Source organism: Falco naumanni, chromosome Z, assembly GCF_017639655.2.
Source record: "Falco naumanni isolate bFalNau1 chromosome Z, bFalNau1.pat, whole genome shotgun sequence".
NCBI lineage: Eukaryota > Metazoa > Chordata > Aves > Falconiformes > Falconidae > Falco > Falco naumanni.
The window spans coordinates 68594818-68613112 of record NC_054080.1 but is presented as its reverse complement, the minus strand read 5'-3'; the positions used below and the strand labels follow the sequence as shown (position 1 = coordinate 68613112).

The 18295-nt window shown below is 47.0% G+C and overlaps 1 protein-coding gene across 2 annotated transcripts; it reads left to right on the top strand.

Annotated features, from left to right (window-relative positions):
- The first annotated feature begins 3129 nt into the window (after positions 1-3129).
- ISL1 (ISL LIM homeobox 1) lies at positions 3130-16411 on the top strand. 2 transcript variants are annotated; one of them, XM_040580811.1, is made up of 6 exons: positions 3130-3569; positions 4438-4627; positions 7851-8110; positions 10087-10370; positions 11799-11966; positions 14179-16411. In XM_040580811.1, exons 1-6 carry the CDS (start codon positions 3542-3544, stop codon positions 14293-14295), a joined length of 1047 nt encoding a protein of 348 aa, XP_040436745.1. In that variant the 5' UTR covers positions 3130-3541; the 3' UTR covers positions 14296-16411. The 2 variants fall into 2 exon arrangements, with proteins under 2 accessions (XP_040436745.1, XP_040436744.1); XM_040580810.1 differs by having other exon boundaries at positions 10084-10370.
- Positions 16412-18295: the final 1884 nt, after the last annotated feature.

Genomic DNA, 18295 nt, shown 5'->3' with positions numbered 1-18295 from the left:
TGTATATTGATACCATAAAAGAGAAATCCTTCAGGAGGGTTTTTCTCTGAATACCTTATTCATTGAAACTGGCAGTTCCACTCATTATTCCACTCCCTTAAACCCGATTCTGATGCTGGCTAAATACAGAGATTCGCCTTCCTGGGAACGCGAATCGAATACACAGTAAGCAGATCAGTAGCACAGGAGGGGGGAAAAAACCGTGATCAAAACCCTCCTTTTCTTCCTAATCCTGGTTTATTGGGGCGGAGACAGGTTTCTCGCTTATTGCACATCATTTGCAAAGATCAAGCTTAAAATGCAATCACCTCTCCAGAAGTAGTAGTTAAAACCCTAAAAGTCAGGAGATGGGGGTTAATAGGATTAAAAACAGATTGACTTGCTTTCAAATATAGGTGTAACGGTGGAAAATAAGATGCGTTATTTCAGAGCTGAGGGGATGGATTTTAATCAGGCCAAATTTTTAAAAGAAATACAAGCGTCCATGGGGGAAATGCATAGGACGAAGTACAGGAAAACACCTTCCCTGTTTCCGTCTCTGTCATTAAATCCGCGCATTTTTTTTCTCAGGCATTGGGACGACTCTTTTTTTGTTGTGTTGTTTTGTCGTGGTTTTTTTTTTTTTTTTTTTAATTACTCGGATCTTTTGCCAGCTTGCAGCCTTCGAGGTCACCCGAGGGGGCGAGGGGGGGTGTCTCATCGTGGCCCGTGCGGAGGCGGGGAAGATGATATTCGCAGAGTAACAGGCGGAAAGGCACAAAAGGTCCGAAACGTGCCCACGGTGCGGGGCCGCGGCCGATCGCCCCTCGGCCAGCAGAGGTCGCCGCGCTGCCTGCGCGCTGCCTGCGCGCCTCGGCGCGGGGAGAGGCCGGCCGGGGACCGGGCAACCGGGCAGGGACGGTGCCCCGCTGGAGGACGGTCCCCCACCACGATGGTGCAGCCGCTGCGCACGCTAAACACCGCGCACCGTGCCCCCACGGGAAGGCGGCTGCGGCGGGCTCTGGGGGAGCGGGGGGGAGGGGGGCACGGCAGCGCTGCCCCCGCCCGGCCAAGCGGTGCAGGGGTGACACCGCCCTCTGAGTCGATTTGGGTGAGATTGCCCGCTGCTAAAGCTTTGCCCCATCACGTGCCAGGCTGTCCCAAGCTGCCAGCATCAGCAATCGTTCCTGATAATTGCTTTTTGGTTTACTCAGCTAACACACAGAATTATAAAGTATACGTATACCTAGTCTCTTACATATATATACATGTACATAAACAATCCTATGTATATATATGTATATCGTCAGTTTCTTGAGCGTAGAAGTGATCACCTAGCAGATTTGCATTTCAATGTTAATTTGAACGTCGAACATATAAAGTTACTGTGTGTGTTTACAACCATATCTTTACCGCCTGACACTATCTTGAGATCATTTCGAGACAGCTTGGTTATCTCTACAAGTGGGTCCCACTTCTTGTTTGAAATACTGCTGGAAGGTGTGTTTGTTCCGTCAGCTTCGGAAAGAAAAATATCTTGCAAACTAAGTTAGGACTCCGAGGAGGTCCGTTGTTCAGTAGCTGTCTTATCAGCAAATGCGAATTGCATAACTTTTTCTTGGCTGTTTCATTTCAATTAGATTTCTCCGCGGGAAGATATCCCGAGTGAATAAGGCTTTGCCTCTCTTTCACCCAAACTCGATTGCCTTTTAAAAAAATAGGACTTTGAAAAAAATACATTCTCCTGAGAAGAAGTGATTGGAGGGCACTTATGCACTACGTTCATGAGGGCGGTGTAACAGAACACAAAATCGGGATCTAACTGAAAGGGGACGTTTAAGTTGGGGGTGGAAAGGGGGGTGGGGTGGTAAAAGGGTTTGGAGTGGACACTCGCTGGAGCGGGTACAATTGCGCGCACAGACTAAACGAAAAGTACAGCGGAGCCTAAGCGGAGCCTGCCCTTTGAAAAACATACACAAAGAAATCCGTGCCCATAGGAGAGTTGCATTTTGCCTGCTTTGGGAAGCTTTCAGATAACCGCCCGCTGGAGCCCGCAGCCCCTCGAGGCCGGTGCCCGGCGAGGCGGGCTGCGGGGCGCCGTGCGCCGGTGCGCAGCGGGAGGGCCAGGCACCGCACCGCACCGCACGGCGCCCGGCCGCGGCTCTCGGCTCCGGGCTTCCCACGTTTCCTCCAGGGAGCAGCGCCGCACAGCCGCGCCGGCAGCGGAGTCCGCGTATTCTCCCCCCCCCCCCCCCCTTTTTTTTTTTTTTTAATAAGAATGTTACGGCATTCTCCACAGAGAAAGACAGAAGTTCTTGACTTTTATCCGTAAATCTCCATTCATGGCCAACCTACAGGGTGCGTTTCTATTTACAGATGGCGGGGGGGGGGGGGGGGGGGGGGGGGGGGGAGAGGCAGTTGGAGAAAGAAAGGAAAAGGATCTAAAAGGATTAGAAAACATAAATAGAATGGAGGGAGTGTTCAGAGATAATTTAAGGCAAATATTTGTACCTTCTTCGATTTTGTATTTGACAAAAATGCACGAAGCTTTTATCCGCTATTTGAAGGCAGAAGGAGGCTGCAGGACAAGCACGAACAGCCCCAGCCCGTGGTTGGGGCCATGCCCAGGAGCCCGCCCTGCCCTCCCCGCTCAGCGCAGCTTCGCCCGCCCAGCCGGAGCAGCGGCTCCCAGCTAGGAAAGATAAACGCTCGGAAAGGAAACAGTTGGATTAACACCACCACCCCAAAAAAAAATATATATACACACGCACATATAGATATATATATATGTATGGAAATGGTAAATATGGCACGGCAAGACGGAGAGGTGGAAGGGGTGGAGGAGCCCGAGCGGGGCCGGGAAGGAGAATGAAAGGTGTGACGGGAGATAAGCGGCAGGGATGGAGTAGAGCGACAAGAAGAAAGTATAAAAGGAAATACAAATGAGGAGCGAGGAAAAGTTGCCTCCGAGAACCCGAGCCGGGGCCGCCGCGCCGCCAGACGCTGAAATATGATAATCAGAACAGCTGCGCCGCGCCGCCCGCAGCCAATGGGCTCCGCGCAGGCGTGACGTCCCCGCGCATGACGTCAGCCAATGGCGAGCGGGCTGAGTTGGAGCAGAGAAGTTTGAGTAAGAGATAAGGGCGAGGCGAGTGCCCGAGCCGCCAGCGCCCAGCTCGGCACCGCCGCACCGCACCGCACCGCACCGCGCCGCGCCGTTCCCGCACCGCGCCGTTTCCGCACCGCACCGCACCGCGCGGCCGGACTTCGCTGCGCCCCCGGCGCCGCGCCCCGCACGGCATTGCGCCGCGCCTCACTGCGCGCCCCCTTCTCTCTCCGCAGCCCTGACAGTAACTCTCCCACGCCAGTGGTGTTTTGTTTTGCCTTTTTTTTTCTTTTCGAGTCTCTGTTTTTTTCCCTTTTGTTATTGCTTTTTTGTGTTTTTTTTTTTTTGTTTTGTTTTGGTGTTTTTTTTTTTTAGCGACAGCTCTCAAACCTACTTTGGGGTCTTAAAACGAAACCGTACACCATTTCACTGTGGACATTACACCCTCTTACAGATATGGGAGACATGGGAGACCCACCAAAAAGTAAGGCGGAATTTTTACCGTTGTCGGAATAAATGTGCTGTCTATTGTAATCGTCTCAGGCAGGCGAACTGCTAAAGAGCTGAACTTCATTTGAATAGTAGAGAAGGTGCCTTTGTTGCCGTACCTGCATGCTTGCTGTGTTTTAACCTCGTAGCTTTGTATGTTAATAGCCTGGGGTCCTGCTCTCTTTTAAAGTTTGGGGAGTAGACATGATTTTAATGGGATCTCCAAACATGGAGCCTTAAATTCTCGTGCTAGACTGCGGTGAGGCTGTCTGCCTATCCAGCACCTAGTTTGTCTAGGGGAATTAGCATTAGACTTGCAAAATGGAGCAAGTGACAACAGTAATGATGCTTGTTCTTGCTAGCAGCCTCAAGTCCCCTTTCTGTGGCAAAGGGCTGAATGTGAAGAGCACCCTGCCACGCATTCATCGTTTCCAGTCACAGTCTCTTAAAAAATGAAATCAAACAGATAGGTGCTGTCCCCGTAAGGCAAGGAATTCAAACATGCAAACAATAAAATAAAAATAAAACAACGAGGGAGTTTGGAGTTTTGATTCCGTGAAAGGCTTGGGAAATGAAGACCTTCACCCTGAAGACTGTTCACATCTGCATTTTAACATATGTTCCGCCTCCTTTCTAAACAAGGCAAGGTTTTGATGGCACACTTCAATTACCATCCAAAAGTGTTATACTCTTTAAAACAAACAAACAAACAAAAAAAAACCAACAAAAAACCCCAAACAACCCAACAACAACAAACCAACAACACTCCTAAAGTACGCTCTATAAGAGAACGACACTGAAAGTGTGTTTATCGCTGTAGGAGAGTAAACGGTTAGTCAATCATGTATTTATTTTTATTTCAGAAAAACGCCTGATTTCCCTATGTGTTGGTTGCGGCAATCAGATTCACGATCAGTATATTCTGAGGGTTTCTCCGGATTTGGAATGGCATGCGGCGTGTTTGAAGTGTGCAGAGTGTAATCAGTATTTGGACGAGACCTGTACGTGCTTTGTTAGGGATGGCAAAACCTACTGTAAAAGAGATTATATCAGGTACGCCATTTACGTTGTTTAATTCTTCGGTGAGATTTTTTTTTTAACTTTATAAATCTGACAGAGGCAGGAAGAAGAAAAATGGTGAGAAAGAGGGTGAAAAGACAATTGTGATTTCTCTATAGATAGACAGGCGAGTAAAAAAGTTAGAGTCAAGTTTTTTGTTCCACAGATTCAAATGCAAATTTCTGTATAAACAAAACCGCATTCGGGAACGGCTAGCGACTGTGTGGGACCCTCCTGAGGACTTTGGCAATGCATTCTGTGATTCTAAAAAAGTGGGAAATCGTAGGTAATGGAGAATATTTTCAACAGTGTAGATATTGCGGGCAAGACGGAACTGATCGCTTTCTAACACAACCTGAGAAATGCACCTCTCTGTTTTTGCAAAAGCATAATGGCATTCATAAGAAAGGCACTTCAGGCATGTATGCCTTAAAAATAAATACACGGCGGGAGGGGGGGGGGGGGGGGGGAAGAACCCAAAACACAACCTATTTAAAGTAGGCCTATCGGGGGAAAGAAAAAAAAAGGGGGGGGGGGGGCGGGGGGGAGAAAAGCAAAACCTAAGTTTCCTTCAGAATGAAGGATCCTTTACTGTGGATCCTAGGTTAAAACCTAGACCAAAATGTTTCTTCGCTAAAATAACTGACATTTAATCTTTTTAAATATTAACCCCTTTGGTGATATCTGACTGCCTTTTCTTTCTTATCTTATCTGTACTGATGAATTAGACAGAGCAGATCAAATTGCCCATCATCTGTTCGCGAACAATTGGGTATATTTAGATAATGGAACCGCTTCCTTCCTCACATTAAAATCTGGTAACAGATAAAATGTGAGAGTTGCCAATCCTGACACTATAGAGAAACCAAAGCAGGAATTTCGAATGTGTTTATTTTTTGTGCTCCTGGGTCATGCTGATCCATTTCAGTGTCGCTTACTGGGTTTGCCAAACCAGAACTTTGCATGACACTGCGGTACAGACAATATAGTTTTTTACAGAAAGTTTTGGAAGCAAGTACCTCCATAGCCACCTAACATATCTTTTCTAGTTTCTTCGCAATTCTGAATTGAAATAAAACACTTGAGTCTTTCTTTCTCCAGTGCACAATTCATAAGCAGATCATTTCTTCAAGTCATTGTGAGATTATTTTCAAAGTTTTACCATGGCAAAAACCAAAAAACAGCCAACCTTCTTTCTTCTTTCTTCTTTCTTCTTTCTTTCTCTCTTTCTTTCTTTCTTTCTCACTTTCTTTTTCTTTCTTTCTTTCGTCTTTCTTTCTTTCTCTTTCTTTTTCATTCTTTCTCTTTCTTTTTTCTTTCTTTCTTTCTCTTTCTTTCTTTCTTTCTTTCTTTTTCTTTCTTTTTCTTTCTTTCTTTCTTTCTTTCTTTCTTTCTTTCTTTCTTTCCTTCTTTCTTTCCTTCTTTCTTTCTTTCTTTCTTTCTTTCTTTCCTTCTTTCTTTCTTTCCTTCTTTCTTTCTTTCTTTCCTTTTAAACGCACTGTGGAGCCATGCCTTTAAATGTTGTCCTTTCAGTTATTTCAGATGAAAGGAAAGTTTGGACTTAGATGTGCTCACTTGTCTCCTGCTAGAACTCAGTGGTCGAAAATTAATAAGGAAAAAAAAATGCATCTCTTTTAAGTTAATACGGAATACATTTCATGTGCAAGCCGACTTCGAATTAGACCGTGAGCCAATCTATAATTGTAAGACATGTGGGCACACACACCCCACCCCCAACTTTTGTACCTATTGTACCGATTAATGCATACACTGTGCGATCGCCCTGTTCTTTTGCTGTTTAGCTGTTTGGTTTTTTTTCTTCTCAAAACCTTACAGTTCGGAAACATGTAGCTCTGAATATAGGATTAGCACACCTCCACAGATAGAGCAGCTGAAGATGTGTGTAAATAAACATCTGTACCCACAAGCATACATTACAGACTGTATGTCTAAGGAAGTGTACTAGTAAGGAAACGTGTGGGGATGTTTTAGGAAGAGCTTTTACAGTTCCGTGGATCGTGTGCGTATATACGCGTGCGTACATTTGCGGAAATATGTTAATTTTACTTAATACCAAGAAGGATGGCTAAGGAGCGCTTGGTGGGAGCCGAGAGACTGATGTAGTTCCAGACACCCGGGTTGGAGCGTTTTCTCCTGTTCACCTACTGATGGGTGAGCTGTCCTCCTCTCCTCCACGGGAGACAGGGAACCTGCCACCCATCCCAGAGACCCATTAGTTGCCGCGTGGGGCTGTCAGCGAGAAGTTGCCCTCTCACTCCTGCCGGAAGGCTTGAGCCCCGGCCCAAAGTGGGGGTGTCAGCCGGAGGAGAGACGGGGCAGGGAGGCTGGGGCAGAGTCAGGCAGCAGAGCCAAAGCACCCAAAATGCCTTTTAGTAGGGGGCGGGGGAGGGGAGTCGCACTTCTGTATATGTGAGCGTGTATATATGTAAGGAGGTGCGTGTGAACGCCTGTATTGCGGTATAAAATGAACCCGTTGAGAGGGGATAAGGGAAAGAGCCCCGGCCGCTGGCAGAGCCGCCCCTGCCGCGGCCCAGAGGTGCAGCTGCCGGCGGCCCGGGCACGCATTAAGTGGCACAAGCCCCGAGTGGGCTCCTCCAGAAACAGCACCGTTTGGTGAGGCTGGAGGGTTTGTGCGTGGGGAGCGGATGGCAGTTTCTCCATCCTTGCCTTTCCCCGGCGTACCCGGGAGGTCCGGTTCAGCCCCGGGCCAGGCTAGGTCAAGTCCCCCTGCCGTGGGGAGGGAGGGAGAGGGCAGGGACGGCCCCTCGCCTGCTGCAGCCCGGGCGCTGGGGCAGGAGGGAAAGGTCGGCGTCTACTCGGGAAGGAAGGGGGTCGCTTTTTTTGTTTCCTCCCCTGTTTCTCCTTCCACCTCCGTCGCGCCTTCCCTCCTCCCTCTCCTTGCCCACCGGTGTCTCCTGGTCCCCACCGCCTTTTTACGGCGTGGGGATCAGGGCACCGGCAGCAAGCGAATCTGTTTTGTTTCCTCTTCTGGCTTCTGTATTTTCAAGGCCTGTTTAACTAGTGGAGTGCGTGTGGCGCGGGGCCACGGGGCTGCCCACGAGCGGGAGTGAAAACCTCTCTTTCTTTTTCCCCTTCCTTTCTCCCCCCTCCGCCCTTCCCTGCCCTCCCCCTTCCCCCTTCCGTGCTCTCCCTCCTTCCCTCCCTTCTCCTTCTTTCTGGACTGGGCCCCGCTCAGGTTATACGGCATCAAGTGCGCCAAGTGCAGCATCGGCTTCAGCAAGAATGACTTCGTGATGCGCGCCCGCGCCAAGGTGTACCACATCGAGTGTTTCCGCTGCGTGGCCTGCAGCCGCCAGCTCATCCCCGGCGATGAATTCGCGCTGCGGGAGGACGGCCTCTTCTGCCGGGCGGACCACGACGTGGTGGAGCGGGCCAGCCTGGGCGCCGGGGACCCGCTCAGCCCCCTGCACCCCGCCCGGCCGCTGCAGATGGCAGGTACCGCCCGCACCCGGCGCCGCGGGAGCCCGCGGGGTTCGGCGCCACCCGGCCCGGCGCCTGGCGAGGCGGCCCGCCGCTGGCAGCGGGACACGCGCACCCGCGGAGAGGCGGCCTCGCCCGGGGCTGCCGCGGGTCCCGCTGCTGTCAGAAGCGCCCGCGCAGGCGGTACGCGTGAGGCGGAGACACCTGCGCGGGGGGCCGCACCCCCGCCAGCCTGCGCCCCTCCCGCTCCGGCCATGCACAGGGCGCGGAAGCCGTGTCCCGTCCCGTCCCGTCCCGTCCCATCCCCCCGCCCGAGCCCGCGGCAGCCGGGAGCCGATGTCGGAGAGAGACGAGCCGCTGCAGGGAGCAGGTCTCCGGCAAAGCGCAGACCTCTCTGCCTCAGGCGCATGTGGAAAAGCTGTTCTAAGCACTGGTGGAAGCAGGGGCCGAAAAGATAGACTTCATAACTACAGGCGAGCACTTAGGCTGTAATTTAAAACTGTCAACAAGCTAATCTTCGGTAATTGCCTTTTAAAGTGACTCTGCCTCTTGAAACGTTTTATGTGATTTGATGAGAATTTCATCTTAAAACTCAGTATTGTAACTTCAGAGTCTCCGCCTTACAACTTTACTTACACTTTTAGTTCTCGACGGGTACATCAGACACCCGGGGACGCTTAGCTTTAGGAAGGGACACGTCTCTGAGGCAAACTAGGCTGGTTAGCCTACAAAGTTAGCCGGCGTTATTGCTGTGCAAGTAAGTGTAACTCGAAAGGTTACTTACAAACACAGCTATGTTCAAACGGGCTTGCTTCCCGCTTCTGAGCCTCTTTCAGGTGATATATCTATATATAGGGAGAAATAATCCCACAGCTGATCACGGCAAAATTTTAAAGAGATTGTGCGTGCTCCCTATAGCCTATTTGTCCTTGTCTCCGAAAAGTGTATGGTGTCGGCAGGTACAATGCTGCTAAGATTTGAAACCTTTGTATTATCTTCATCGCATTTGCTGATTTATTGCTATAATCAGAAAAGTCGGAACCCGATGGTACAAACCCAAGCACTTCTGAGTATTAGCTAACAAGGGTTTTAGGGGGGGGGGAGGAAAGTAGTGTTTTTATTTTTTATTTGACTGGCTCAGATTACAAGTAGATAGCTACAGCTACACAATATACAGCAGAATAGCACAATCACACGAACACTTCTAGCTCTTGATGTGACGCTACCCGTAGGTTTGCATTTCTTGGCAAACGAGTTGCTAGGCTTGTTCCCCTTGTAAAGAATTGACGAAACATTCATTCTTTCTAAGTATTCATCAAAAGCCGACATAAATTCGCCTAGCACCTCTGCTTTCTAAGATAGACACCCGTCTTCCGAGCTCTGGGATACGGGGCTCTCAGAGGACTTTCCTCCACTGTCACGGTGCAGCGGATATGGCTTGGTTTACTTGGATTTGGAAGCATCAAAATGCCGGGAGCTGTTGCACTTTATCGCAGCCTCTGGCTAAACTGAGCTAGATTCAGTATACAAGAAGCAGTCCCGAATTGTGATTAATTTAAGAAGGATTTCTTCAGTAATTTTCGGGCCAAAAATCTGTTTTGGTGATCTGTCAGGAAATAAATACGTAAAACCCTCCCCCTCCTTTCCTAGAGCACGCACACCTTAGAGAACTCGCCCTCCCCTGTCAAGTCTCACGCAGGTTCAAGCTTCTGTCATTAAAGGTTTTAGGGGGGTGGTTTGTTTTTGCAAATTAATTATCTGTGGAGTCAGAAATGTCAGTCCTGTCACTCCACCAGCGCATAAAGCAGAGGAGGCTGCAGGAGCACCAATAGATCTGACTGCTTGAATGGCCTCTGAAAGAGGGTTCATCACCCACCCGCCCCCCACCCCCGCCTCCCCTTGTCCCACCAGCTTAGATTCATAGCCTCTGCAGACTCCCTGCTTCCTACTCATGGGGATCCTGTTCCTTTCTTCCCCTTTCCTTACAGCAGAACCTATCTCTGCCAGACAGCCAGCTTTGCGACCCCATGTCCACAAGCAGCCCGAGAAGACCACCCGAGTCCGGACTGTCCTTAATGAAAAACAGCTTCACACCTTGAGGACCTGCTATGCTGCCAACCCCAGACCTGACGCCCTCATGAAAGAGCAACTGGTAGAAATGACTGGCCTCAGCCCGAGGGTCATCAGGGTTTGGTTTCAAAACAAGAGGTGCAAGGACAAAAAAAGGAGCATTATGATGAAGCAGCTTCAGCAGCAGCAACCCAATGACAAAACTGTAAGTGGTTTCTGCCTCTGACCGTGTGCTGCCTTCCTTTCCAAGGAGAAACGCCTGGGCTATGGCCAGCCCGGCCAGTTTCTGGGGTCGGTTTGACGCTTTTGGTTTTGTGGGAGCTCCCTTAAAACAAAGAAAAGGGTACCATTTCACTATTAGCCGCTTGTTTCTGCTGTAAGTGCAATTAAAACAGACCACAGCGAGGAGCCGATATAGGCTGCTCAAGCGAGTATGTCTTTTGGTGGGGTTGAGGACACACTTCTCTGCAGCATGAATAGCGACCTGCAGAGCTTATGGGACATAAAAAGCCCAGCCTTGTGAAATATTTGTATTGCAAATGCAAAGAACTTCTGAAGGGGAAAATGACGCTTTTGCCCTCTTCAATGGTTTTACACAGGAGTAAACCCACAAGTAAAACCAAAGGGAAATTTGATGTATTTTCTTAGCACTTCATGCACTACAATGTGTGTGTGTGTCTAAGTGCTCTTACTGTAGAATAAGACAAATGCGGTGCAATTTTTTTTAATTACCTTCCTGTTTACAAGTTACTCAAAATATATATAGTTTCCACGCAGATATAATATTAAGTACTTGTCTGCAGGCATATATATGCACGTGTGATGCAAACAAGTGGAAAGCACTGGGTTCAGCAGAGCAGACTGGCTGTCTCCATTTCAAGTTAACTTTTTTCCTTTTTTTTTATCCCCCTTTTTTCCCCTGCTGTTATTAATCCACTTGAAGAAGAGTCTGTTATTCTCCCTGTGTATATTGACTGACCTAAGAATGACTATTAATTCATAAGGCTGCCTAGTTAAGTGGAATTTAAGGAGTTTCATTTTACCCTGTTGGAATGCAATAAAACACGATGTTATTAACTCGCCTGAACAATCTATTCGTCGAGGCTCGGAGTTATTTTGTACGCAGTGCCTGCTCCACTGGGAGGGCTGAGGGTTCTTTTTTTTTTTTTTTTTTTTTTTTTTTTTTTGAGGTGGGGGTGAGGGGATGCGGGGGGAAGATCGCGGTATTGGCGTACCCCAGGTTTGCCGTACAGTGGATATACGATCCAGTTAAAGTCGCTCAGAAAAAAAAACAGCCTGGATGCGAAATGGAAAAGCAGCATGATTAACCGTTTCTTGTGCCGATCGGCAGCCAAAGTACAGGCTGCTCGTGTTTGAGAAAGCTTGGGGCGGAGGGGGTATGCCTTGAGAGAAATAGGAGGATTAAAGGGAAAGAAAGTAAACTTCCACCGTGATAAATGCAGCGGGTAGAAATAGGCTGACCTGGAGTAGAATAGAGTAAGACATTCACAGCAGATTAACAAAGCAAATACAAGCGACTGTATAGATAAGATAGAAAGCAGTTTATTGACTCTGCGCTTATATACAATATAGTTAACCAAGATCATTAACATCTTTCCCCGGCTATTTACAGAATATCCAGGGGATGACAGGAACTCCGATGGTGGCTGCTAGTCCGGAGAGACATGACGGCGGTTTACAGGCGAACCCAGTGGAGGTGCAGAGTTACCAGCCGCCCTGGAAAGTACTGAGTGACTTCGCATTGCAGAGTGACATAGACCAACCTGCTTTTCAGCAACTAGTAAGTGTCGGTTCCCAGCCAAAGCAGACCAGCCTGTACTCGAGGCAGGGCAATGGGGGATTCCCTAAACGTGCCGGATGCCCTCAGTGAGATGAGCAACCCGGACTAGACAGGTTTTCCTGAAATTGAGAGGTGGGCATGATGGCACCCTGTAAATGCAGCGAACTATATGATTTAATAGGACTTGGTGCAACATCTACCCTAGTGCACAGCAGAGCTCTTTCCGGGTGGAGTGGGGACTAGATAAGGCCCGACCGGGGTCTGAGACTAACTGAGCTCGCACACTCTTGAAAACTGAAAGCACCCTTATCCAGAAAATTAAAAACATTCTTCACGTGTCACTTAATTTCATGTACATTTGTGAAAGCAGTTTCTAAAATCTGCCCCTCCCCCCTTCGGACCAATTTTGCCTTAATGCAGTAGGGTGGATTTTAAATATATGATTGCAATGTCAGCCTGTGCCCTTGATTTGTCACAAACACATGAATAGCTCGATTACATTTTTGAAGTCCTTGTTTTAAACCTGTACCTCTAGATATCACTTTATATATCTATATACACATACATATAGATTATATTAAATGTTGTGTTTTGGAAAGGGAATTGTTAGTATTTATTCACGTGAAAAATTCAAACAAAATAGTAAACTGCCTTAAGCCAAAAGAAAACAGACCTTTTAGAATAAATACAGTTTTTAACTCACTTCCTCATGCCTACGTCATTTGGCAGCTCATACGAGACCATATAATCTGCAATACTTAGGCTCTACAAGGTGAATTAAGGACAGAAGTTCAGCCTTAACTGAATTTCCTGACCTAAGTGTGTTAAAACCAGATCTTTATAAATAATCAGGTACATGGCGTGTGGTTTTTCAGTGATTCAAAATAATACTTAATGATGAAAAATTAACATATAGACCCTTTTTTGAGCTCGTAGGCATTTTTTTTTTACATGAAGCAATGGAAGACGAAGGTTTGTAGCTATGTCTAGAATTGTTTCTAGACTTTTTCAGATCAGTATCACTCTCTTGCAGAATCGATTTTCTTTTGCCCGGTGGCAGGCTGCAGCGTGCACACTGTGCTTGCTCAGGAAGCTGTAGAACAGCAGCAGGGCTGTTTGCATCATCGTACCTCTACAGCAACCACCGGTTTTCCTGCTTTAATCAAGCTGTCAAGCAGACACAAGAAAAATTGATCTCCTTCGGCTGCCTTACTTATTGTGCCTTAGCAGGATAGGAGACTTTAAAAACCTTTGATACAGTGAGTTTTTGTATGAAGTAGTTCGTGGGCGGGGAGGGGGGTGGGGGCGCGCAGGATGAAAGATGGATAGCCCTACCTACACATATAGGTAGATAGAACATTAGATAAATAGGTGACTATTTATATATTGGACATGTCTGACGCTGAAAAGAGTTAAAGAATAGCGCATGGAACAGACAGTTCATCCACGGTTCGAGGCACGTCTCTAATCTGGAAAGGGACTTTATCACAGGATCGGCCAACTAAATAGGTGCCAAAGAAATGCTTTTGGATTAGCAAAGCTCCACCCTTCAAATCATGCCTTTTCCCAACGCTGCTCCTAAACTAACGGGAGCTGCGGGGCACATTAGGATGGAGAAGTGTGACCTTTTTTATCAAACTGACTCTCGTTAAAAAGAGATAGCACCCACTTCAAATCACAAATGAAAGAGAATGGTTTGTTTCAAATGCCTTCTGCTCCTGGATGCTCCTTCCAGGTTTATTTTAGTACGTGCACAAAGCGGGGAAAAAGTAATCTTGCAGTTTCGTGTCAAAAAAACATATGCACTCTTAAATAATTGACTAGAACATCCTGTTGGGATTGCCGCTCTTGCAACACAGGGAAGAAGGCCTCATTAATAAGTTTGTTTATTTGCTTGGTTTTTCAGGCTTTTTTTGTTAAGTGGTTGTTGGTTGTTTTTGGTTTTGGGTTTTTTAACCTGTTTTTTTCGGCGATTTCGCCGAAGGCCTGAAGAAGGTTTCAGTGAAGTCAATGGGGAAGCTAAACAAAGCAACAAAGTGACACAGCCTCCCACGGAGATATAGCAGGCTGTTCGGCTGCGTGCCTGTGTATTTGCTTTTGTGTTCTTCGCCTTTGCCTGCTAGTTTTCTTTGCTTGTTACAGTTGTAACAACACCTATTTTTCTTATTTTTTTTTTTTTTTTTCCTTTTTTTTTTTTTTTTTTTTTTGGCAGGTTAATTTTTCAGAAGGAGGACCCGGTTCCAATTCTACTGGAAGTGAAGTAGCATCAATGTCCTCTCAGCTGCCAGATACGCCCAACAGTATGGTAGCCAGTCCTATTGAGGCATGAGGAACATGCATTCAGTTTTCTGTTGTGTTGTTTCTGCCCTTACCCTCACCCCTGTTGGAAAGAATGGGAAAGTGATCGTGTTGAGACTCCGAAATTTAGGGGAGAAAGTATTTAACAACCCTGTAATGAACCTAGCAAGGAACTGCTTCATGAAATGAACGGAGTCATGTTTGAAAAGACAAGGTAATATGGTAGCAACACTGTGAAGACAATCATGGGATCTTACTAGAATAAATACTAAAAAAAAACAAATAAAAAACCAAAAAAAAACCAAAAAAAAAAAAGAAAAAACAAAAAAACACACAAAAACCACCAACAACAAAAAACAACAAAGTAAAACAAACTGTGCTATTCAATTATCTTAAGGGGATCGAAAAGACGTTTTCAAAACGTAAAGCATTTGTACTCGTGGATCTCAAAAAAAAAAAAAAAAAAGAAAAAAAAATTTCATTTGACTGCACATCTTAGAGAGCAAGGTAGAGGGACTTCCTATCCAGTCCCTCCCAATCCGAATGGTGCTGTTTCTATATTGGTGATTGCCTTGCCAAAAGGAGCTCCAGTAGGTTTTTCATCATCAGGAAAGAGACTATTTAGCCTTGCATTGTTGAAAGATTCATTGCAGGAAGGTGGAGCTGCATTGGTTTGCAATGTTGTTTTTAGTTGACTCTTAACAAGGGGTTGTTTCCTGGGTCTCTTCTAGCATGTACTGTAGTGGGGATTTGATTTTGTTTAGTTGAGATCCACTCTCTATCAAGTTAAAGCGATTAAAAATAGGTTTTTGAATTATTCTTTAAAAACCAATTTGTAAAAGCATTGCAACAAGGTATACCTCTATTTTGCCACAAAGCGTCTCGGGATTGTGTTTGAAATGTGTCCGTCCAAGAACCTTCCCCTCCCCCAAAGATGTGTATAGTCATTGGTTAAAACGACTGTTTTTCTCTCTTACTCTTTCTCTCTCACTCTCTAGAAATAAAGAGGAAAAAGTAAAAAAAAAAAAAAAAAAAAAAAAAAAAAAAGAAAAAGAGAAAAGAAAAAGAAAAAAACCCATCCTTTTTGTTTGCTCTTGCATTGCAAAATTATAAAGTAATTTATTATTTATTATCGGAAGACTTGCCACTTTTCATGTCATTTGACTATTTTTTTGTTTGCTGAAGAAAAAAAAAGAAAAAGAAAAAAAGAAAAAAAAAAAGAAAAGGTTGTACCGTGGTCTTTGAATTATATGTCTAATTCTATGTGGTTTTTGTCCTTTTTTTTCTTAAATATTATGTGAAATAAAAGCGCCATATGTAGAATTATTATATCTTCAGGACTATTTCACTAAATAAGCGTTTGGAATAGAGAAAATAATAATAATATTAATATTAAATAATGAACAAAGTTCCCTCTTCTAAATATTTACAAGTTAGCAGCTAAAATACCTGAAATAAAATATTGCATGCAAAGCAGGTCGTTAGTGAATAAAAGGAGTGTGATATTTTATTGCAAGTATTCACGACCAGCTTGTAAATTCCGTTTCAACAACTATATCAGGGCTAGTTGGATGCCTTAGCTTTCAATCGATAACGTTAGAAACTCTCTTGTTAGTGTTTCCCCCCCCCCCATCCCTTGCCCTTAAAAATGATATTACTCTAGGCATGATCTGACTTAACGTTAAGACATCTAAAGAACTGTGAGCTCAGGCTTTTTGCTGAGTTCCATTATTTTTAAAATAATAATAAAAAGAAAGAAAGTGCTGTATACCAAAGCCTCGTTGTTGAGATTGTTGAAGTGACCTGTACTTTAAGTATAAGCTCCTGATAAAAGGGACGCTTTTTGCTTAACAAGTCAAGTATGACCATTATTTATCAGTGTCTGCTGTCAAAACGATTGAAAAATGCTGCAGGAGGAATATATTGAGGGGATATTGCTATGAAATTGCACGAATGGTGTTCCTTATTTTCTGTCGACTTCCCTCTCTTCACTCCCTCTTTTCTTCCTTTTTTAATTCGTGGGGGAGAGGGTGGTGAAAGCTAGAAATGTGGGCGATTTTTTGGGGATAAGTAGAAAGAAGAAGGAGGAGGAGGAGAAGCAAAAAAAAAAAACAAAACCCACAAAAAACCACAAACCCCCACAAACATAGGAAAGGGTTGTTTTTGCTCCCATCCAAGTGCTCCCTAGTGCTCCTGGCCAGCACAAGACAAGGGCTTGCTTTAAGAAACCCTTAACTGGAATATACAGAGATTTTTAGTCTGACAAAGACAAGTTGGTTTGCATGACAGTCACTCCAAACCCTAATGTTTTCTTAACATAACCTTCTTTTTCCTCCCTCCTCACCATCTCAGCCCACCCTGAGCAAGCTCAGCTATAGAGACAAACCATTTCGACAGTACAGAGAACATTAAAAAAAAAAAAAAAAAGTTAAAAGTCTAATACAAGGATTTAAATCATTCTGATTAGAAACTGGATTCATTTTGTATGCTCAAGTGTAATACATTTTTGAGTACTTGATAAATATTTAAATAAATATGAAATCTACCTTAAACTGTGTGATTAGTAACCCTTGTGTTTTCATGCAGGATCAGAGACTTAGTACGACGCTTCGGGGGGCGGGAGGGAGAAGGGGTGTCATTACTGCCCGGTGGTCTAACGTGTAAGTTGTTGGGTCGCGCTTACCGACGGGAGCGGGAGTGGGGGCGGGGGGGGGGGGGGGTAGGGAAGGGGGAAGAAGTTTGGAGACCAAGCCTCCGACTCCGGGGTGGGTGGGTGTTGTCTTTAACTGGCGCTGAAAAGCTGTAAGGTCAGGGCAACACGGGGGCCTTGCGTTCGGCTTTGACCGCCCGGAGGCTGACGCGTAGGTGGGAAGCGCGGCCGCCCCGCGGTCAGCGGCGCAGGGTTACGCCGGGGCGGGGGTGACCCCGCAGGAGAGGAGTAACTTGCGCGCCAGGGGGTTGCTGAGAGTTCCCTCCACCCAGGGCAGGGCCTTTGGGCCAGTGAAGGTCTGCCGTCTCCGAGGGCCACGCAGGAGGGAAAGGCGAATTTTGGCTGTCCCTCCTGTCGCCCCTTGCGCGGGGAAAGTCCCCCCCCGCGCCTCGCTGCGCTGCGCCCCGCGGTCCCGGCGCGCCCCCCCGGCGGCCAGGGCTGCTGCCGAGATAGGCGGCCCGCCGGGGGCAGGGGTTTGCGTTGGGGCTGCCAAGGGCCAGGCTCCGCAAAAGGCACAGGGCAGCGTGTCCTCGGAGGGCGTCAGCCGGCTCCGACTGCTCGGCTCAGCGGCGGGCTGCGGGAGGGAGCTCCACCCGGGATGTGCCCGCACCCACACCTACCGCCGGGTCCTGCCAGCACCCCAGCGGAGGGTCTAAGCCCCTCTGAGCTTTCGGGTGGTGGTGGTGTGGGGGGGCACGACTGTGTTCGCTTCTGCGGTGGCCAATCGGGGGGTCTCCGCGACCCCCGGCCACCGCCACCCCGCTGCGGCCCGTCCCGCTGCGCAGACCTGCAGCCCCGGGGCCACCCCGGAGCCTCTCCCTTCGAAACTTCATTTGAACAAAACTCGTCTTATTTCAACATTACTTCTATTGCTGGATGGAGGGGGTTCTTCCATGGCCTTGAGTTCCCTTTTCCATTTCATATATTTGTGACATATTTCTTCCCTCCCCCAAACCTTTGAGTGTTATCCTCCATGGAGCAAATAGAGACAAACTTTTGAGCAGTCCCTCCTAGCGCCTTCAGGAGAACACCCTTCCTGAGCTCGAGCAGCAGTATTTGTGCAAGCGAGAGAAAACATCCTCTTCATGAAATGCACGGCCTCATGGTGCTTTGTGCAGGTTCCTGCCCTGGTTCCTCTTTCCGATACTGGCGAGGGCAGCAATTTTCCAGGTCTGCCGGCTTTCTTCTTGCTGCAGCCTCTCTTAATTACGTCAGATAAGGTCTGTTAAAGACTACTGTAATTTCTCTGAGAATTTTGTTTGCACACACACAGGGACCAACATTCAAACTCTTCTCATTTCAATATTTGTACCAGGTTAAC